General features: G+C 43.0%; 1 protein-coding gene across 2 annotated transcripts in view; it reads right to left on the bottom strand.

The window, feature by feature from the left end:
* The window catches only part of LOC109868629 (leucine-rich repeat transmembrane neuronal protein 4-like), a 68,893-nt gene that overhangs the window by 22,177 nt on the left and 23,973 nt on the right, over positions 1-22,743 (bottom strand). Inside the window, exon 2 of one of the 2 annotated variants that reach the window (XR_004205081.1) lies at positions 10,532-12,242. Coding sequence is in view for 1 of the 2 variants with exons in the window: in XM_031803372.1 (XP_031659232.1) it covers positions 10,603-12,242 (1,640 nt within the window). In the remaining variant the exon portion in view is untranslated. The remainder of the gene's footprint in view (positions 1-10,531; positions 12,243-22,743) is intronic. The other variant, XM_031803372.1, reaches the window with a different exon arrangement.

Genomic DNA, 22,743 nt, shown 5'->3' with positions numbered 1-22,743 from the left:
AAATGTCCTCTGGTCTGATGAAACAGAAATAGTACTGTTCGGCCATAATGACCATTGTTATGTTTGTAGGCCGAAGAACACCATCCCACGGGGGTGGCAACATCATGATGTGGGGGTGCTTGCTGCAGGAGGGACTGGTGCACTTCACAAAATAGATGGCATCTTAAGGGAAGAAAATTATGTGGGTATAAAGTGGGTATTGAAGCAACATCTCAAGACAGGAAGTTAAAGCTTGGTCGCAGATGACCCCAAGCATACTTCCTAAGCAAAATGGCTTAAGGACAACAAAGTCAAGGTATTGGAGTGGCCATTACAAAGCCCTGGCCTCAATCATATAGAACATTTGTGGGCAGAACTGAAAAAGCGTGAGCAAGCAATTTGGAAAGTATTCAGACCCCTTGACACATTTTGTAACGTTACAGTCTTATTCTTTCTATTCAATTTTTTTGCCCCTTTTTTGTCCTCAATTTCTTCATATCCAAATTGGTAGTTACAGTCTTGTCTCATCGCTGCAACTCCCGTACGGACTCGGGAGGCAAAGCTCGAGAGTCGTGCGTCCTCCGAAACACGACCCAACCAAGCTGCACTGCTTCTAGACACCTGCTTAACCCGGGAGCCAGCCGCTCCAGTGTGTCGGAGAAAACACTGTGCACCTGACGACCGTGTCAGCATGCATGCGCCCGGCCCGCCACAGGCCGGGCGCATGCATCAGTCGCTAGAGCACGATGGGACAAGGACATCCCTGCCGGCCAAACCCTCCCCTAACCCGGACAATGCTGGGCCAAATTGTGCACTGCCATTCGCGGCAAATTGGTCTCCCATTCGCGGCCGGCTGCGACAGACCCTGGACTCGAACCAGGATCTCTAGGATCACTGCGATGCAGTGCCTTAGACCTCCGCGCCACTCGGGAGGCTGACAGCCTTATTCTAAAATGGATTAAATTGTTATTATTTTCTGATCAATCGACACAATACCCTATAATGATAAAGCAAAATCAGGGTTTTAGAATTTTTTGCTAATTTATAAAATAAAAGTTAAATATCACATTTTTACAAGTGTTCAGACCCTTTACTCAGTACTTTGTTGCAGTACCTTGGGCAGCGATTACAGCCTTGGGTCATCTTGGGTATGACACTATAAGCTTGGCACACCTGTATTTGGGGTGTTTGTCCCATTCTTCTCTGCAGATCCTCTCAAGCTCTCAGGTTGGATGGGGAGCGTCGCTGTACATCTATTTTCAGGTCTCTCCAGAGATGTTCAATCGGGTTTATGTCCGGGCTCTGGCTGGGCCACTCAGGACATTCAGAGACTTGTCCCAAAGCCACTCCAGCGTTGTCTTGGCTGTGTGCTTAGGGTCGTAGTTCTGTTGGAAGATTAACCTTCGCCCCCAGTCTGAGGTCCTGAGCGAACTGGAGCAGGTGTTCATCAAGGATCTCTCTGTACTTTGCTCTGTTCATCTTTCCCTCGATCCTGACTAGTCTCCCAGTCCCTGCCGTTGAAAAACATCCCCACAGCATGATGATGCCACCACCATGCTTCACCATAGGGATGGTGCAAGTTTTCCTCCAGACGTGACGCTTGGCAATCAGTCCAAAGAGTTCAATCTTGGTTTCATCAGACCAGAGAATCTTGTTTCTCATGTTCTGAAAGTCCTTTAGGTGTCTTTTGGCAAACTCCAAGCAGGCTGTCATGTGCCTTTTACTGTGGAGTTGCTTCCGTTTGACCACTTTTCCATAAAGGCCTGATAGGTGGAGTGCTGCAGAGATGGTTGTCCTTCTGGAAGGTTCTCCACAGAGGAACCCTGGAGCTCTATCAGAGTGACCATCGGGTTCTTGGTCACCTCCCTCCCCCGATTGCTCAGTTTGGCTGGGCGGCCAGCTCTAGAAAGAGTCTTGTTGGTTCCAAACTTCTTCCATTTAAGAATGATGGCAGCCACTGTGTTCTTGGGGACCTTCTATGCTGCATAAATGTTTTAGTACCCTTCCCCAGAACTGTGCCTTGACACAATCCTGTCTCAGAGCTCTATGGAACATTCCTTTGACCTCATGTCTTGGTTTTTGCTCTGACATGCACTGTCAACTGTGGGACCTTTTTCTAGACAGTTGTGTGCCTTTCCAAATCATGTCAATTGAATTTACCACAGGTGGACTCCAATCAAGTTGTTGAAACATCAAGGATAATCAATGGAAACAGGATGCACTTGAGCTCAATTTCGAGTCTCATAGCAAAGCGTCTGAATACTTATGTGAATAATTTTTTTGTATTAATAAATAAATAAATAAAATGTTGCTTTGTCATTATGGGGTATTGTGTGTAAATTGAGGGAAAAAAATATTTTATCCATTTTAGAACAAGGGGTCTGAATACTTTCCGAATGCACTGTATTTAATGTTGGCCATTTCAACTTAGGTTTCAGAATAAAAGGGACATAAAACTGCTCATCCCTTTTCTTTATGTTTGACTTGATGTTTCTGCTAATATACCTGAGCAAATGATGGATGGTTGCTGATGACAGAGATCTATCATAAAAGTTTATTTAAAAACTATGAAATTATTTAAAAAAACCTTTGAGCATCACTTTAAATGTCCTATCTTGACCATAATCATGGAGGAAGCAGACAATGTTCTGTCATTTAACAGCTGTTTGAAATAGTTCTCTCCAGTAGCGGTAAGCAGTGTAGCTCATAATTGCCTGATGGGGGAAAAGTGGCCTAACTCAATTGAAGCTATGCACCATAGTAATACTCAAACTGTCATGCTGATTGAATGCTTATCCTGATGAGCACTCTTCAAGGTAAAAGTATTCCATTAATTGCACCTAACCGCGGTTTATATCATCAAATCATGGCTATTATTTCCTGAGGGGTTCATTGTTTCAGCCAACAAACTCAAATATGTGTAACATCTGTTGTGACTTCTACCATATGAAAATGTATTTATTGTGACTATGCTCTCAGTTTGTGTCTCAGTGCTATTTTCCATTACCACTGGCAAGAAAACACTCGTTCTCTCTATTTGAAAGGAAATATCAGAGGGGGGGCATTGTAGTGTACACGAAATTGAACACAAATGTAAGTGTTTTGGAGCTGTCTGAATGTAAATCTGTTCCAATTGAGCTTTCAGAGCATAAAGCATAGCATTGAGCTTTTAGGACATAAAGCATTGACTTCCTGATTTATAGGTGAGAAATATACCTCTGTACGAACTACCTCTGTGGAAACTACCTCTGGGTAAACTACCTCTGTGTAAACTACCTCTGTGTAAACTACCTCTGTGTAAACTATCTCTGTGTAAACTACCTCTGTGTAAACTACCTCTGTGTAAACTACCTCTGTGTAAACTACCTCTGGGTAAACTACCTCTGGGTAAACTACCTCTGTGTAAACTATCTCTGTGTAAACTACCTCTGTGTAAACTACCTCGGGGTAAACTACCTCTGTGTAAACTACCTCTGTGTAAACTACCTCTGTGTAAATTATCTGTGTAAACTACCTCTGTGTAAACTACCTCTGTATAAACTACCCAGTTTTGTGTTCCCCAGTTATAATCATATTATTGACACTTGCACAGTAAACCAGACTTGACATCATAACTAACAATTTACGTTTTTGTGAGTCCAAACACCTTTGATGACCAAACTGAAACAGCCTCAGAGGAAAAATCACACCATCTCTGATCCTTTCTCCCTTGTGCTTTAATTGGGCTTTGACCCAGCATGCAGCATTCCTCTCTCGTCCTCCTCTTGAGAACGGGCCGCAACTTACAGTCTTTCTCACCGCTTTCCGTTGGGACTGCCTGCACTGCACTGAGCCATAATAAAAGGCTGTGCTGGTCGGCAATATGGCTCTTTTATCAAGCTAAACCGAGCTGACGCCTGCTGCTCAATTATTAAACATTCCCCGAAATGAGCAACAACATACCATAGAAAAAAAACCTGCTGTAGACCCCTTTTAGTACTTTGCAGAGGACAGGGAGAAAATTGTCTGTGTATGTTTGAGATGATGAGATTCACTTTGTCACTGTAATGGGGAGAAACACATTTGTACTAAGGCTACATTTCACTGGCATGTTTCCATGAAAACAAGAAAGTACAAGCCTTGGGATCCCCTTCCGGGAAAATCCATGCATTGTCTGAGAGAAAACTCAGATTGAATTAAATGAAGTTCCAATCAGAAATAATATGCCAGCCTTTAAAGTTGAGTTAATCACTTTGCAGGTAATACGAGGTCTCTGTATCTCCATGGATTAAGGGCACAACGTGTTGACAGAGTGCAAAAGAATTAGCCACGCAACAGCTCTGCTTGTCATAGAGGAGCTTAGCCATTAAGAGGAATTTTAATGAATGGCTTGGTGCCTATAGGTGCTAAATGAAATACTTCTCAAATAACTCACAAAAGGTGAGGCGTTTAAAAATAATTAGAAAAGGTTTTGTGCAGAATGAAAATTTGACGTCGGTGTTGTCAAATCAAATAAATGCCTTATACTTTTATTACAATGAATGACGCTGGAGGCTTACTTCAAAAAAAAAAATCTAAACTGATAAAACAATTCGCAAACTGCAGTGAGCAGTAAGGGTAAACAATGTTGATCATAAAGTGATCATTCATATGGATAACATAGGTTCCCGTGGACTTCTTTTGTTTTGCCGCACTATAGTAGCATTATTCATTCAACCTGTAAACACACAAGTGTGTAGATTAATTTACTCATTATACAAACCAAACATTTACAGGGTTTTAGATTTTGCTTACTGTGATCTTTGGTTCCTTCCAGTTGAGTTTAATAAACACATTACTTTCTGTCACTTTTTTTCTCTCCTCCTTCCAAAACGATACCTCTCGGAGCATAAATAATCCCATTTTACTAAATCACTTCAGGTGCGTATCCATTGATAAAACAGTGCATCTGTACAGGGAAACATGCTTCCTGAGATCAAACGTAGACGTGGTGCTGGTGGCTGGTGATTGTAATTACCCTGGTATTGGGTATAAATAAGTGCCTCATCCTGGCAGGCCTGGGGCATCCATCTGCATTAAACAGCCCTATCATAAGCTTTGGGATTACCCGTATTGCTAATGCTCTTTTATGATTACCATAAATCTTCCCAAAACAGGCGGGAGCTAACCGAATGCCCCTTCCACTATGCCCTCTACTATTTTACTAAACACACTGTTGAGTTAAGCGGCTGGAGAGACTAGGCTGAAGAAGCCCGTAGCTACTGCAGTCTGGCATGCAGGGGGACAAATGTTTTATTTTACCTTTATTTAACCAGGTAGGCCAGTTGAGAACAAGTTCTCATTTACAACTGCGACCTGGCCAGGATAAAGCAAAGCAACGCAACAAAAACAACACAGAGTTACACATGGGACAAACAAACGTACAGTCAATAACACAATAGAAAAATATGTATACAGTGTGTGCAAATGTAAGGAGGTAAGGCAATACATAGGTCAATAGTGGCAATAGTGGTAATTACGATTTAGCAATTTACACTGGAGAGATATGTGCAGATGAGGATGTGCAAGTAGAAATACTGGTGTGCAAAAGAGCAAAAAAACAAAAACAAATGTGGGGATGAGGTAGGTAGTTGATTGTATGGGCTATTTACAGATGGGCTGTGTACAGCTGCAGCGATCGGTAAGCTGCTCTGACAGCTGACGCTTAAAGTTAGTGAGGGAGATATAAATTTCCAACTTCAGTGATTTTTGCAATTCGTTCTAGTCATAGGCAGCAGAGAAATGGAAGGAAAGGCGGCCAAAGGATGTGTTGGCTTTGGGGATGACCAGTGCAATATACCTGCTGGAGCGCGTGCTACGGGGGGGTGTTGCTATGGTGACCAGTGAGCAGAGATAAGGCGGAGCTTTACCTAGCAAAGACTTATAGATGACCTGGATCCAGTGGGTTTGGCGACGAATATGTAGCGAGGACCAGCCAACGAGAGCATACAGGTCACAGTGGAGGGTAGTATATGGGGCTTTGGTGACAAAACGGATGGCACTGTGATAGACTGCATCCAATTTGCTGAGTACAGTGTTGGAAGCTATTTTGTAAATGACATCGCTGAAGTCAAGGATCGGTTGGATTATCAGTTTTACGAGGATATGTTTGGCAGCATGAGTGTAGGAGGATTTGTTGCGAAATAGGAAGCTGATTCTAGATTTAACTTTGGATTGGAGATGCTTAATGTGAGACTGGAAGGAGAGTTTACAGTCTATCCAGACACCGAGTTGTCCACATATTCTAAGTCAGAACCGTCCAGAGTAGTGATGCTAGTCAGGCGGGCAGCGATCGGTTGAAGAGCATGCATTTTGTTTTACTAGCATTTAAGAGCAGTTGGAGGCCACGGAATGAGTGTTGTATGGCGTTGAAGCTTGTTTGGAGGTTTGTTGACTTCACTAGGATAGGGGGCAGCATTTGGAATTTTGGATGAAAAGCGTGCCCAAATTAAACTGCCTGCTACTCAGGCCCAGAAGATAGGATATGCATATAATTAGTAGATTTGGATAGAAAACACTCTCAGTTTCCAAAACTGTTAAAATGATGTCTGTGAGTCTAACAGAACTGATATGGCAGGCGAAAACCTGAGGAAAATTCAACCAAGAAGTACTATTATTTTGAAAGGCTGTTTTTCCATTGAAAGCCTATCCAACATACAAAGACTTAGGACCCAGTTTGTGAGCTCTGTTGCTTCCTCTACATGTGGCCATTCTTTAGGCATTGTTTCAGGCTTTTACTCTGAAAAAAATGAGGGAGACACAGCACTTTCAATCAGAGGCCAGTGGAAATTTCCAGACATCAGCCATGCGCCTGATCGGGAACACGCCTGTCTTTTTTCTCCTTTCTTATTGACGAAGCTTTTGTCTGGTTGAAATATTATTGATTATTTATGACAAACACACCCGGAGGATTGATTTTAAACATTGTTTGGCATGTTTCTACTAACTTTTATTGTACTTTTTAAAAACTTTTCGTCTGGACTTAGTGCACGCGATTTAAGCATTCGGATTACTGGACAAAACACGCAAACAAAAATAAGGTTTTTGGTCATACAGAGGGACATTATCGGACAAAACAAACATTTATTGTCTAATATGGAGACCTGGGAGTGCCACCAGGTGAAGATCATCAAAGGTAAGTGATTCCTTTTAATGCTATTTCTAACTTTTTTGACACTCTCCTTGGCTGGAAAATGGCTGTATGGGTTTCTGTGGCTAGGTGCTGACCTAACATAATCGCAAAATGTGCTTTCGCCGTAAAGCCTTTTTGAAATCTGATACAGCGGTTGCATTAAGGAGAAGTTTATCATTATCCGTATGTTTAACACTTGTATCGTTTATCAATATTTTATGATGAGTATTTCTGTAATTTGATGTGGCTCTCTGCACTTTCACCGGATGTTTGTTTGAGACAACGCATTTCTGAACAGAAAACATGGTTTTCTGTGACTAGGTGCTGAACTAACATTATCACGTGGTGCGCTTTCGCAGTAAAGCCTTTTTTGAAAGTTTATCTTTCCAATCTTTAGGAATCTCAGACGATACGAAAGAGAGGTTGAACAGACTAGTAATAGGGGTTGCAACAATGGCGACGGATAATTTTATGAAGAGAGGGTCCAGATTGTCTGGCCCTGCTGATTTGTAGGGATCCAGATTTTGCAGCTCTATCAGATCATCAGCTGTCTGGATTTGGGTGAAGGTGAAGCGGGTGGGGGCTTGGACCAGTTGCTGTGGGGGGGGTGCATAGCTGTTGGGGTAGCCAGGTGGAAAGCATGGCCAGCCGTAGAGAAATGCTTATTGAAATTCTCGATTATCGTGGATTTATCAGTGGTGACAGTGTTTCCTAGTCTCAGTGCAGTGGTTAGCTGGGAGGAGGTACTCTTATTCTCCATGGACTTTACAGTATCCCAAAACTTTTTGGAATTAGTGCTGCAGGATGCAAATTTCTGTTTGAAAACGCTAGCCTTTGCTTTCCTAATTGACTGTGTGTATTGGTTCCTGACTTCCATGAAAAGTTGTATATTGTGGGGACTATTCGATGCTAGTGCAGTAGGCCACAGGGTGTTTTTGTGCTGGACAAGGGCAGTCAAGTCTGGAGTGAACCAAGGGCTATATCTGTTCTTAGTTAAAACATTTTGAAAGGGGCATGCTTATTTTAGATGGTGAGGAAGGCACTTTTAAAGAACAACCAGGCATCCTCTACTGACGGGATGAGGTCAATATCCTTCCAGGATACCTGGGCCAGGTCGATTAGAAAGGCCTGCTCGCAGAAGTGTTTTAGGGAGCGTTTAACTGTGATGAGAGGTGGTCTTTTGACCGTGGACCCATAACGGACGCAGGCAATGAGGCAGTGAACGCTGAGATCCTGGTTGAAAACAGCAGAAGTGTATTTAGAGGGCGTCCTACAATCTAAGCTAGATGCCCTCAATCTCACACAAATTATCAAGGAACCTACCTGGTACAACCCCAAATCCGTAAACATGGGCACTCTCATTGATATCGTTGGTCAGGATGATATCAATGAGAGTGCCCATGTTAACGGATTTGGGGTTGTACCAGGTAGGTTCCTTGATCATTTGTGTGAGATTGAGGGCATCTAGCTTAGATTGTAGGACGGCCGGGGTGTTAAGTATATCCCAATTTAGGTCACCTAACAGTACGAACTCTTACGATAGATGGGGGGCATTCAATTCACATATGGTGACCAGGGCACAGCTGGGAGCTGAGGGGGGTCCATAACAAGCGGCAACAGTGAGGGACTTATTTCTGGAGAGTTGGATCTTTAAAAGTAGAAGCTCATAGAAAAAAGTAGAAGATCTTTAGAAGTAGAACCTGTTTGGGCATAGACCTGGATAGTATGACAGAACTGTGCAGGCTATCTCTACAGTAGATTGCAATTCCGCCCCCATGCGGCTCGTAGTTCGAATAGTCCCCGGCCCTGTTTAGGTAAAAAGCTCAGGGACGGGCCTGGAGAAATATAACCACTCTCAAATTCATAGATGCAAGGATTGACCATTCATGATATCTACACTATAGTTTTAACCATGGCTCGAGGCTTTTCAGTATTTATTTACATTTACTTTGTTTACAAACATTGGACTAAAACAAGCTGATATTTTAGGTTCCGATGGGGTACGACAGTTGAACTAAGCTCGAGGCATCTATAAGTTATAATCTTCAAGAATCAATGGGTACATATCATTAATGTAGAAGTCCATCATTTGATGTAGCAACTGCAGATTGGTCCATTAAATAAGCCACCAGTAATAGGCATCCAGCCATCGAGACTGGGAGCATGTTGATCCCCACCTCTCCTTTTTCTGCCACATTAGAAGACAGGCAGCCAGGGCAGGTCCAGTCGCTCTATTATGGGGGATCCTACTAATGCTGATCAATACCTCATTAATCCATGTTGTGACTTGGCTTGAATAGACTTGAATAGAGTTTGTTTTTTGGAATCTTATGAGTTGGAGAGCTTCACTTTTCAGTTAGGTCAAGACGGGGTTATGTACTGTAAACTAGCTAGTGGCCCTAAAATAATTCCTGCATTGTCTTTAATTTTGGCCGTTAAAGAAATACCCCTATAGATTAAGCACACACATATTATGAGTGTAGTAAACATAACAAACATGATGTTGTGACTCATCTACAGTATATCTAACCATCCAAGGAGCCAAGCCATGATGCCGTATCAATGACTTATGTGAGACCTTAAAGCAGGAACAGTGTATACAGGATGTGTCACTGGAGCCATGCAAAATGTTTTTGCTTTTCATCATGTGCATGATTAAATATTGTGCCTCAAAATGCTACTGAAGCACAACGCTGTACGAAAATAAGCTGATTGGGAAATAAACTATACAAACCAAAAACTAAACAAAGTGCATTAAAGCCAGAGAGCCGAACATGACACGTGGCAGTGTAATAATGCAGCTCCCTGAACCCGAGCTAGGTTGCCATTGCCTCCTGGTTCTAAATAAAAAATGTACGTTTCCAGTGTCTGGTTCGATTTATGAATCAAAACCGCAGAAATAATTGGAAACCGTCAAGGTTCTAAGTCGACTGTATTATGAACCAATATTCAAGGATGCTTACCCCATTATATATTACTTTTTTTTGCACTATGTGGTCAAAATAACACTTTGATATTGTGAAAATGCAGTTTTCGTGTAAGAGCGGTTTGAAAACAACGCCTGCAATTTCAGCCTGTTCAGGTGGGATGGAACTTTTGGCCCACGTGATATCACATTGCAATCTGAATATAATAGACCAATGACTGTTCATCTGGGTAAGGGGGTGGGCTCTAGACCATCAGCCAATCAGGGCTGTGCATGTAAATATCTTCACATTTGTTTCCTAACGCCCACACAATCAGACTGAGCATTTGAAAGGACAAAGGGAAATAAATGATAAAAAGTTATTTTCATTAAATAAAACACACACAGTGATGTATTAGACATACAGTGACGGTTTAAAAATACAATTACAAAAGCTGCATGGGGGTTTAACAGTGTATGCCTGATAAAGGATTTACCTCTCTTTCTTGAGCCTTTGTGTTTTTGCTTTAGGGGTTTTGTTTTTAAAGGCTGATGTGACGGGTCATACCTCGCATTCCCTGGAGCCAGAGATGCAGGTGCAGGACCCAGTCCCATTGCCGAGCACCTCCAAACCCTCCGGGGTGGCAGCCGGGTTGTAGCTCATGTAATATTCCTGCAGCTGGGAGCTCAGGTTCTGCTCTGGCTCGGGGCTCTTTTTCCGTCGCTTGCGGCCCACCACGGAGCTCTGCTGCAGGAGTCGTGCAGCGTTCGGGTAGCGCCTCCACGACACATAGATGACGGTCAGGATGAGCGACATGGAGAAGAAGAGCGCCACACTGCCCACCACTACCTTGTGGAAGGACATGAGCTCCAGCTCTGGGGGCTGAGTCACCACCAGGCTGCGGAGGGAGGGTGGAGCCTGGGGAGGGGAGTCTCTGGGGTCAATTCCTACCCGGCTTGGGAAGGTCGGGCGGGGAAGGGGCTGAGGCCGAGGTGGGGGTAGGTGGGCCAGGGTGGTAGGTGGAGGCAGGGGTGGAGGGGGGCTGGTGGGAGCAGGGGTTGGGTCGGGTGTCGTCTCAATGAAATCTGGTGTCGGGGAAGGAGTTTCTGTCTGGAAGTAGTCTGCTTCCTCACAAATTCCGTTGTTCCTCGTAGCCTCCATGATCTTCTCTCCCTGGAGATGCTTTGGGCTGCTGCATATCATGGTGGTGTCTTTAGTGCCTCGAAAGCTTCTCAGCCAAGCCACCAGTGGGCAGATGGCTGTCCCACATTCCCACACGTTACCCGCCAGGCTGATGGAGGTCAGGGATATCCAGGCAGACACTGCCTCCTGGGACACGTTGGACAGTTTGTTGGACTCCAGATTGAGGATCTGTAGGTTGGGCAGGCAGTGGAATACGGCTGGGTCCAGGGTCTGGATCTCGTTGCCAGACAAGTCCAGTTTCTGCAGCGTGTGCCAGCTCCAGGGCAGGCCCTGGTTGACTGCTCGGATGCGGTTCCACTGCAGATAGAGCCCCCGCAGGTTAGCAAGACGTGGAAACAGAAAGAAGTTGATCCGGGAGAACTGGTTGTGCTCCAGGTGCAGCTCCATGAGCCTCTGCAGCCCCAGGAAAGTGGTCCTGGTGAGGGCCCGGAGACGGTTGTAGCCCAGGTCCAGAAACTCCAGGCTGCGACATTCCAGGAAGGCCCGGATGGGGATGTTGGTGAGGCCGTTTGAGCGGAGGTGGAGGTTCTGCAGCTTCCTCAGGCCGTGGAACTGCCCCGGCTGCAGCATCTGCAGCTTGTTGTAGGACAGGTCCAGGCTGCGGAGGTTGGGCACCCCGTGGAAGGTGGCATTGTGGAGCTGAGAGATCTTGTTGGAGCTGAGGATCAGCTCTTTAAGCCTGCGGACCCCCTGAAAGGCCCGGCTATCTAGAGCAGAGATCTGGTTGTGGTCCAGGTAGAGCCAGAGGATTTGGTTGAGGTGGGCAAACTGGTAGGGGAGCAGTGTGTGCAGGTCATTGTAGCGGAGAGAGAGGCCTTGGCAGCCCACTGAGATGTTCTCAGGGACATCTGAGAAGCCAGCTGACTCGCAATGGACGATTTTCCCCTCACAACGGCAGCTGTGGGGGCAGGTGCGTTCACCAGAGCAGAGCAGCAGCAGGGCCTGGAGGACGAGGAGCAGGAGGAGTGGGAGGTGCGCCAGTCGTCCATCACACAGCTTAGAACCTACGGATAGAGAGACAGAAAGGGAGAGAAGAAGCAGGCATGTTAGAGAGGAATTCTTACTAATCCACATAGACAGAAATACCCATACAATTATAAATATGAATGATTTTATAGTTCAATTAGAGTACGTTCATCATTGCCACATTCAAGGATGTTCCGTATATTGTAAAAGGATATTCTGAAAAATATTTGATTTTTTTATTAATACATATAACACCTATACATCATGTTTTCATATTCTCGTTGCAATCAATGTGAAATTGGTGTACAACAGTTAGTGCATTATGAATATTACGCTTTCAAGGTCTGTTGATTGACATTGCAAAAATGTCTAAGTGCGCACACACAATGTTTGTATTGGGTAATTGTGCTCTCTTTTCACCCCGGTGAATCTGTGCAAGGCTCATTGTCTTGTGTTACAGCTCTTTGCATTTCTAATGCTGCAGTAGACAGCACACAGACTACAGGCTTATGCCCTGATAAACTAGTCAGGAGACAAGACCCTACTTGTCTTGACACATAACACTCCTCTCACCCCCTCTGTGATTCAACGCTTTGATCCTATTCTTCTCTGCTTTGTTCTCTTTGTGCAGCAGATAATAATGTCTTGTACCCATTTTAAACCATTTGTTAGGAAACAAGAACACCTGTAGATTTAGCTCTAATTGAGGCACATTGCTGCCTGCTGTGTGATGTCTTCCCTTTGCCCATAAAGACAGACAGTGTGACGTGACAGTTAGCAAAATTGAATTCCCTCGAGAACTGATGTGTCCATGAAGTGGCACCTTCAGCTGGAATGTTACTTCAATGTAATCGAGGAGGTCTCTAGGTTATGGATGGATGATTATGTATGTGTGATCAGAGGCTCCGTACAGTACATTGATATGGGGCCCCTGATCAAAGCAACCCATTCTCTAGGGCAGTGTTCCCTGTTTGATATACAAAAATGTGAAAAAATTCCCTATTTACTGAAATTACATAACTTGCACACCATGCCACTGATGAATGCTAGATATCACGCCCTCAATGAAACAATTGAATATTGAAGCGTATATACGAAATGTAAATGTATGTTCTAATTAATTTAGCAGACACTCTTATGCAGAGCGACACAGTTGTTGCATTCATATTAAGGTAGCTATGTGAGCAAACCACATATCAAAGTCAGATGCTAGGTTTTCATCAAATTGGCGACAGATTTTAATGTGAATATTCAAAAATCTGCATAAAGAAAATATTCACATTTTCCCAACAGTGGTGTGTTTCCACCATGCTGACTTGATGCAGATAAAAATCAGTGCGTGATGACGTAGGTCACACAAAATGTACTTCGCTTTAATTTTCATGTACTGAATAAAAATCTAAAGTTCAACATGTTTCCATTGCATTTTCAACTCTACCAATAGTTTTGTCAAAAAAAAAAAAAACTGTTGCGTTAAATATCAAATGTGCCGACTCTGGTCTTGGCACATGCACTCTAGCCAACAGCTCACAGACACAGTGCGGAAAAGGCTGTGTGGGGAGGCTACTTACATTATGAAATTATTATTGATAAGAGCGATATTTGTATTTGTCAAATGGCAGTCAAGCATCGATCATCACGTCACCAGAAATACCCTTGATATTTATTTGAATGTACAGTTGAAGTCGGAAGTTTACATAAACTTAGGTTGGAGTCATTAAAACAAATTTTTCAACCACCTCATAAATTCCAGAAAATTATATCATGGCTTTAGAAGCTTCTGATAGGCTAATTGACATCATTTGAGTGAATTGGAGGTGTACCTGTGGATGTATTTCAAGGCCTACCTTCAAACTTCGTGCCTCTTTGCTTGACATGGGAAAGTCAAAAGAAATCAGCTATGACCTCAGAAAAAAAATTGTCTGGTTCATCCTTGGGACCAATTTCCAAACACCTGAAGGTACCACGTTCATCTCTACAAACAATAGTACGCAAGTATAAACACCATGGGACCACGCAGTCGTCATACCGCTCAGGAAGGAGACGCATTCCGTCTCCTAGAGATTAACGTACCTTGGTGTGAAAAGTGTAAATCAATCCCAGAACAACAGCAAAAGGACCTTGTGAAGAAGCTGGAGGAAACAGGTACAAAAGTATCTATATCCACCGTAAAACGAGTCCTATATTGACATAACCTGAAAGGCCGTTCAGCAAGGAAGAAGCCACTGCTCCAAAACTAATGATGACCATCGTTATGTTTGGAGGAAAAAGAGGGAGGCTTGCAAGCCGAAGAACATCATCCCAACCGTGAAGCACGGGGGTGGCAGCATCATGTTGTGGGGGTGCTTTGCTGCAGGAGAGACTGGTGCCCTTCACAAAATAGATAGCATCATGAGGGAGGGAAATTATGTGGATATATTGAAGTGACATCTCAAGACATCAGTTAAAGTTAAAGCTTGGTCACAAATAGGTCTTCCAAATGGACAATGACCTCAAGCATACTTCCTAAGTTGTGACAAAAAGGCTTAAGGACAACAAAGTCAAGGTATTGGAGTGGCCATCACAAAGCCCTGACCTCGATCCTATAGAAGCTGTGTGGGCAGAACTGAAAAAGCATGTGGGAACAAGGAGACCCACAAACCTGACTCAGTTACTCTAGCTCTGTCAGGAGGAATGGGCCAAAATTCACCCAACTTATTGTGGGAAGCTTGTGGAAGGCTACCCGAAACGTTTAACCCAAGTTAAACAATTTAAAGGCAATGCTACAAAATACTAATTGAGTGTATGTGAACTTCTGACCCACTGGGAATATGATGAAATAAATAAAGCTGAAATAAATAATTCTCTGCTATTATTCTGACATTTCACATTCTTAAAATAAAGTGGTGATCCTAACTGACCTAAAACAGGGATTTTTTACTAGATTAAATGTCAGGAATTGTGAAAAACTGAGTTTAAATATATTTGGCTAAGGTGTATGTAAACTTCAGACTTCAACTGTAGCATCAATCTCATCACCATGCACTTTCACCACCGTGTGAGTTTGATCATAACTTATTTAATCTGTGACTCCAAGTTTCTTCAATATGATGGTTATTATATCAATATTTACGCATAAAGGCATTTCCACCGCAATTTCTCGCATAATTAATCTTACAGACACAAAAAGATCCCACCATGTCAAACGAACAAATGATCTGTCAGCATTTGTAAAATTTTACCGGAACGTACTGTTTCCATCATACCGTAGCTGTCGAGATGTTCTTTTATACAGTACTCGCATAAAAACTGTTGAAGAAAACGTGATTATAGTCATTTGTTTTTCCCTTGAATACGTTTCTTCACATGAATAAGTTTTGACAAAAATTGTCACCTTTTGCACGCACTGCTTCAGAAGTGGATACTCTGTGTCTGACACAAGGCTCCAGAAAGGGGTTCACCTGATCTTAGTTCACCTTAGTTCATTTGCCTGCAGCTCCTCTATCTCACTCTTTATTCCAGCACGGTCAGGACAGAGGGCTGTGATGACTGGGGTCAAATATGACACTAGAACATGAAAGGGGTTCTCACTGACGTTGATAAACTCCTTGTATTCCATGATATCCTTGAATCTTGACTCAAACTACTTCAACTCTTCCAACACACACAAATGCATCACAGCTAAAAATGTTGCAGTATGCTGGGTTGGATGTGGTAACTGCCCTGAGTTTTGGGAAATATGAACAGTATGGTGATTTAATTTTGAAATGCTGTGACCACACGCAGCATTTTGCCCAGTTGCATCTTTGCTTGGAGCTGGAGATTCACCATGTTCAGGTAGCATGTGATGTCAGTTAAAAAGCCAGAATTAATATCCACTATGGATCATCCAGCTCTGGCTCCTCTCTCCCTTTGCTTGTAACACATTCATGAATTTGAGGGAGGAGAACGAGAAATCTTTCCAAACTGCCACAAAACAGCCAACTCACCTCATTGTGAAATATCAAGTCGCCGTATTCCGTCTGGTATTCCACCAGCAACTCAGTGCCCTCGCAATAATAAATGTTCACCACGTGCACGACTTGCTGCATCACATTCTTTGAGTTTAGCCACAAGTGCTTCCTGATGAATGATACTGTACAATGAAATGTAACACATTTGGGGAAATCCTCTCTCTTTCTCACCAGGCCTATGAATCCCTTCTCCTTACTTCGCATGTTTGGGGTGCTGTCAGTGCACACAGATGCCAGATTTGACCAGTCAATATTATTATCAGCAAAAAAATGTAACATGGGCAGTAAACATTTTTGAGGGAAGCGGACCCAAACACATAATTGGGCAATGTCACTTACATCAGTGCTTTTGTCAAACGCAATTCTAAAACACGGCACCACGGATGTCAGTAATCAGTTACTTACTGATGTCCTCGCCGATGTCTTCTATGTGTCTTGTTATGGTCGAGTCAGAGTTGCAGTCCCTTAGTTTGTGAAATCAGCACATCGGTCACTTTCAGCTGAGGCCAAAAACTATTCTTTGACAATCTCCACATCTGTGAAGGCCTTCTTGTTTCTCGGAGTATCCAAGCAATCTCATATGTTGCCTCTGTTGTTTTCTCTGCAACAGTGCTAGATCTGTCCATCATCTGTTGTTGTTCTTTGATGTGTCCTTTGAGTTGTGCAATTTTGCAGTTTCTGTGGTTGCTTTGTGGCAGATATGTTTTGTCAAAGTGGGCATGATGTGACTGGAAATGTCACTCTAAATTTGCTCGTTTAAAACAATTGACTGCTTTCTGGCAAATTGAGCAACTCTCGTCATGCAGTGCAAAAAATACTGGTATGTCCATTTCTCTTGGAACGTTCTGTGTTTTTCTTGAATTGACCGAATCCTTCTCTAGGAGTCATGTTAGCTACGTTAGCTACGTTAGCTATGTTAGCTACGTTAGCTAGGTGCATTTCCCCGCCGCCATCTTCCTGATCTTCCTGGTTCTCCGGTGGTTGTTCGTTCATAGCTGTCACGTTCTCCAGCTCTTCCACCTCATGTTCATTGTCAATAGATTTACGTTATTTTTTTTACAATAAATCGATCCATGTCGATCAGACTGCAAAATTAGCTAGTAGCAAACTGATGTGTCGGTCGCTGTAGCTGAGCAGTTGTGTTCTATTTCAGCAAACGTTCTAGTTCAGCCTTTCTGTTAAACAGCTGCGCTATACTGCCATCTATCTGCCATCCAGAGAACAATAGATATATTCAATGAAGTGATTCAGACCTGCCTTAAACACATTGAATTGAAATTGTATCATTGTTATGTATTATGAATGTAAAACAGGAAAATCACTGCAAGCTGCAAATTAAGGGCTCGTGGAATGAGTACCCCTGGGTTAAAGCCTTATTCTAAAATGCAATAAATATTTTTTTCTCCTCACCAATATACACACAATAACCCATAACGACAAAGCAAAAACAGGATTTTTGAATTGTTTGCTAATTTATAAAATTAAAATAAAACAGAAGTATCACATTGTCATAAGTACTCTGTATTTTGTTGCAGCATCTTTGGCAGCAATTAAAGTCTCGAGACTTCTTGGGTATGACACTCCAAGCTTGGCACGCCTGTATTTTGGGAGTTTCTCCCATTCTTCTCTGTGCTGTCAGGTTGGATGGGGAGTGTCGCTGCATAGCTATTTTCAGGTCTCTCCAGAGATGTTTGATCGAGTTCAAGTCTGGGCTCTGGCTGGGCCACTCAAGGACATTGAGAATCCATTTCCGAAGCCACTCCTGCGTTGTCTTGGCTCTGTGCTTAGGGTCGTTGTCATGTTGGAAGGGGAACTTTAGGACCCCAGACTGGGGCGGAGTGCTCTGGAGCAGGTGTTCATCAAGGATCTCTCTGTACTTTGCTCTGTTTCCCTCGACTAGTCTCCCAGTCCCTGCCGCTAAAGAACACGCCCACAACATGATGTTGCCACTACCATGCTTCACCGTAGGGATGGTGCAAGGTTTCCTCCAGACGTGACGCTTCAGTCTTGGTTTCAACAGAACAAAGAATCTTGTTTCTCATGGTCTGAGAGTCTTTAGGTGCCTTTTGGCAAACTCCAAGCGGGCTACATGTGCCTTTTACTGAGGAGTGGCTTCAATCTGGACACTGCCTAATTGGTGGAGTGCTGCAGAGATGGTTGTCCTTCTGAAATGTTCTCCACAGAGGAACTCCGGAGCTCTGTCAGAGTGACCATCGGGTTCTTGGTCACCTCCCTTTCCAGATTGCTCTGTTTGGCCGGGCGGCCGGCTCTAGAAAGAGTCTTGGTGAGAGAAATAATCTTCTTCCATTTAAGAATGATGGTGGCCACTGTGTTCTTGGGGACCTTCAATGCTGCAGAAATGTTTTTGGTATCCTTCCCCAGATCTGTGCTTCGACACAATCCTGTCTCGGAGCTCTACGGAGAATTTATTCGATATCATGGCTTGGTTTTTGCTCTGACATGCACTGTAAACTGTGGGAGCTTATATAAACAGGTGTGTGCCTTCCCAAATCATGTCCAATAAATTGGGTTTACCACAGGTGGATTCCAATCAAGTTGTAGAAACATCTCAAGGATGATCAATGGAAACAGGATGTACCTGACCTTGATTTGGAATCGCATAGCAAAGGGTCTGAATACCTATACAGGGTCTGAATACAGTATATATACCTAAATAATTAATTTTTAATACATTTGCAAACATTTCTACAAGCTTGTTTTCGCTTTGTCATTATGGATTATTGTGTGTAGATTGCTGAGGATTTTTTTCTTTAATCCATTTTAGAATAAGGCTGCAACGTAACAAAATGTGGAAAAAGTCAGGGGGTCTGAATACTTTCCGAAGGCACTGTATATGGTGATGTTACAGCTCACTCATGAAAAGACGTATGGTTTTCATGAATTCATAATGGTATGTAAATGTTGTACTTGTCTGGGCCTTGAATTGCATTTACATTCTGTGCCCCCTCAGTATTTCCTAATGTTCTGACCTTGGTGGTTTGAGTGCCCATTGCCCACACTATTGCCTTACATTGGCTTTAGTGTCTTTTTAATAACAGCACTGGACACACACTGGACATGAAGAAACAGGCTTCTTTCTATTACAACTCCGATGCTGATGTCTTCAGCGAGTTTTCTGCCATTGAAATCGTTGTGCGGGCCACTTACATGTTCTTTCAGGACACATTAGTCCAAAAAAGTGTAGAAATATACAGTATATATACTATAATATTATATATACACACACACACACACACACACATATTGTATACTGTTCTGTCAGAGTGACTGAATTCACACCCCTTGAAATGAATTCAAAATGGATTCAAGTTAGATGTATTTTGTCACTGGCCTACACAAAATTCCCCATCATGTCAAAGTGGAATTATGTTTTTCACATTTTTACAAATGAATAAAAAATGAAAAGATGAAATGTCTTGAGTCAATAAGTATTCAACTCCTTTGTTATGGCATGCTAAAATAGGTTCAGGAGTAAAAATGTGCTTAACAAGTTACTTAACAAGTTGCATGGACACACTGTGTGCAATAAAATGTTTAATATGTATAATATGCTTAATATGCTTTTTAAATGATTACCTGATCAATGTACCCCACACATACTGTACCACAAAGACCGGGGTGGTTTTTCAATGCCTCGCAAAGAAGGGCATCGATTGGTAGATTGGGGGGAGCAGACATGGAAGTTGGTGAGGTTATTATTACACTTTGGATGGTGTGTCAATACACCCAGTCACTACAAAGATACAGGCATCCTTCCTAACTCATATGCCGGTGAGGAAGGACTTTAAAACAGTTACAGAGTTTATTGGCTGTAACAGGAGAAAAATGTGGATGGATCAACAACATTCTAGTTACTCTACAATACTGTACAGAATACAAATATTCCAAAACATGCATCTTGTTTGCAACAGGGCATTAAAAGTAATACTGCAAAAAATGAGGCAAAGCAATTCACTTCTTGTCCTGAACACAAAATGTTATGTTTGGGGCAAATCCAATCCAACACATGACATCCATGCTTTTGTTACGTATAGGTTAGACTACTGCAATGCTCTACTTTCCGGCTACCCGGATAAAGCACTAAATAATCTTCGGTTAGTGCTAAATACGGCTGCTAGAATCCTGACTAGAACCCCAAAAATGTATCATATTTCTCCAGTGCTAGCCTCCCTACACTGGCTTCCTGTTAAGGCAAGGGCTGATTTCAAGGTTTTACTGCTAACCTACAAAGCATCACATGGGCTTGCTCCTACCTATCTTTCCGAATTGGTCCTGCCGTACATACAGTGCCTTGCGAAAGTATTCGGCCCCCTTGAACTTTGCGACCTTTTGCCACATTTCAGGCTTCAATCATAAAGATATAAAACTGTATTTTTTTGTGAAGAATCAACAACAAGTGGAACGACATTTATTGGATATTTCAAACTTTTTTAACAAATCAAAAACTGAAAAATTGGGCGTGCAAAATTATTCAGCCCCTTTACTTTCAGTGCAGCAAACTCTCTCCAGAAGTTCAGTGAGGATCTCTGAATGATCCAGTGTTGACCTAAATGACTAATGATGATAAATACAATCCACCTGTGTGTAATCAAGTCTCCGTATAAATGCACCTGCACTGTGCTAGTCTCAGAGGTCCGTTAAAAGCGCAGAGAGCATCATGAAGAACAAGGAACACACCAGGCAGGTCCGAGATACTGTTGTGAAGAAGTTTAAAGCCGGATTTGGATACAAAAAGATTTCCCAAGCTTTAAACATCCCAAGGAGCACTGTGCAAGCGATAATATTGAAATGGAAGGAGTATCAGACCACTGCAAATCTACCAAGACCTGGCCGTCCCTCTAAACTTTCAGCTCATACAAGGAGAAGACTGATCAGAGATGCAGCCAAGAGGCCCATGATCACTCTGGATGAACTGCAGAGATCTACAGCTGAGGTGGGAGACTCTGTCCATAGGACAACAATCAGTCGTATATTGCACAAATCTGGCCTTTATGGAAGAGTGGCAAGAAGAAAGCCATTTCTTAAAGATATCCATAAAAAGTGTTGTTTAAAGTTTGCCACAAGCCACCTGGGAGACACACCAAACATGTGGAAGAAGGTGCTCTGGTCAGATGAAACCAAAATTGAACTTTTTGGCAACAATGCAAAACGTTATGTTTGGCGTAAAAGCAACACAGCACATCACCCTGAACACCATCCCCACTGTCAAACATGGTGGTGGCAGCATCATGGTTTGGGCCTGCTTTTCTTCAGCAGGGACAGGGAAGATGGTTAAAATTGATGGGAAGATGGATGGAGCCAAATACAGGACCATTCTGGAAGAAAACCTGATGGAGTCTGCAAAAGACCTGAGACTGGGACGGAGATTTGTCTTCCAACAAGACAATGATCCAAAACATAAAGCAAAATCTACAATGGAATGGTTCAAAAATAAACATATCCAGGTGTTAGAATGGCCAAGTCAAAGTCCAGACCTGAATCCAATCGAGAATCTGTGGAAAGAACTGAAAACTGCTGTTCACAAATGCTCTCCATCCAACCTCACTGAGCTCGAGTTGTTTTGCAAGGAGGAATGGGAAAAAAATTCAGTCTCTCGATGTGCAAAACTGATAGAGACATACCCCAAGCGACTTACAGCTGTAATCGCAGCAAAAGGTGGCGCTACAAAGTATTAACTTAAGGGGGCTGAATAATTTTGCACGCCCAATTTTTCTGTTTTTGATTTGTTCAAAAAGTTTGAAATATCCAATAAATGTCGTTCCACTTCATGATTGTGTCCCACTTGTTGTTGATTCTTCACAAAAAAATACAGTTTTATATCTTTATGTTTGAAGCCTGAAATGTGGCAAAAGGTCGCAAAGTTCAAGGGGGCCGAATACTTTCGCAAGGCACTGTACCTACACGTACTCTATGGTCACAAGACGCAGGGTAGCCTAGTGGTTAGAGTGTTGGACTAGTAACCGGAAGGTTGCAAGGTCAAACCCCCGAGCTGACAAGGTACAAATCTGTCATTCTGCCCCTGAACTGGCAGTTAACCCACTGTTCCTAGGAAATCATTGAAAATAAGAATTTGTTCTTAACTGATTTGCCTAGTTTAAAAAATAAAAAATTGTCCTTAGAATTTCTAAGCCAACAGCTGAAGGCAGGACTATCTCCTATAGAGCTCCATTTTTCTGGAATGGTCTGCCTACCCATGTGAGAGACCTACTCGGTCTCAACTGAAGACTCATCTCTTCAGTACGTCATATGATTGAGTGTAGTCTAGCCCAGGAGTGTGAAGTTGAACGGAAAATCTCTGGAAGCAAACGAACCGCCCTTGCTGTCTCTGCCTGGCCGATTCCTCTCTCTCCACTGGGATTCTCTGCCTCTAACCCTATTACAGGGGCTGAGTCACTGGCTTACTGGTGCTCTTCTATGCCGTCCCTAGGAGGGGTGCGTCACTTGTGTGGGTTGAGTTGCTGACGTGGTTCCTGTCTGGGTTGGCACCCCCCCCTTGGGTTGTGCCGTGGCGGAGATCTTTGTGGGC

This window comes from Oncorhynchus kisutch, linkage group LG23 (genome assembly GCF_002021735.2).
Source record: "Oncorhynchus kisutch isolate 150728-3 linkage group LG23, Okis_V2, whole genome shotgun sequence".
In the NCBI taxonomy this organism is placed as follows: domain Eukaryota; kingdom Metazoa; phylum Chordata; class Actinopteri; order Salmoniformes; family Salmonidae; genus Oncorhynchus; species Oncorhynchus kisutch.
The sequence above is the reverse complement of the archived record's forward strand: the minus strand, read 5'-3'. Positions and strand labels throughout refer to the sequence as shown.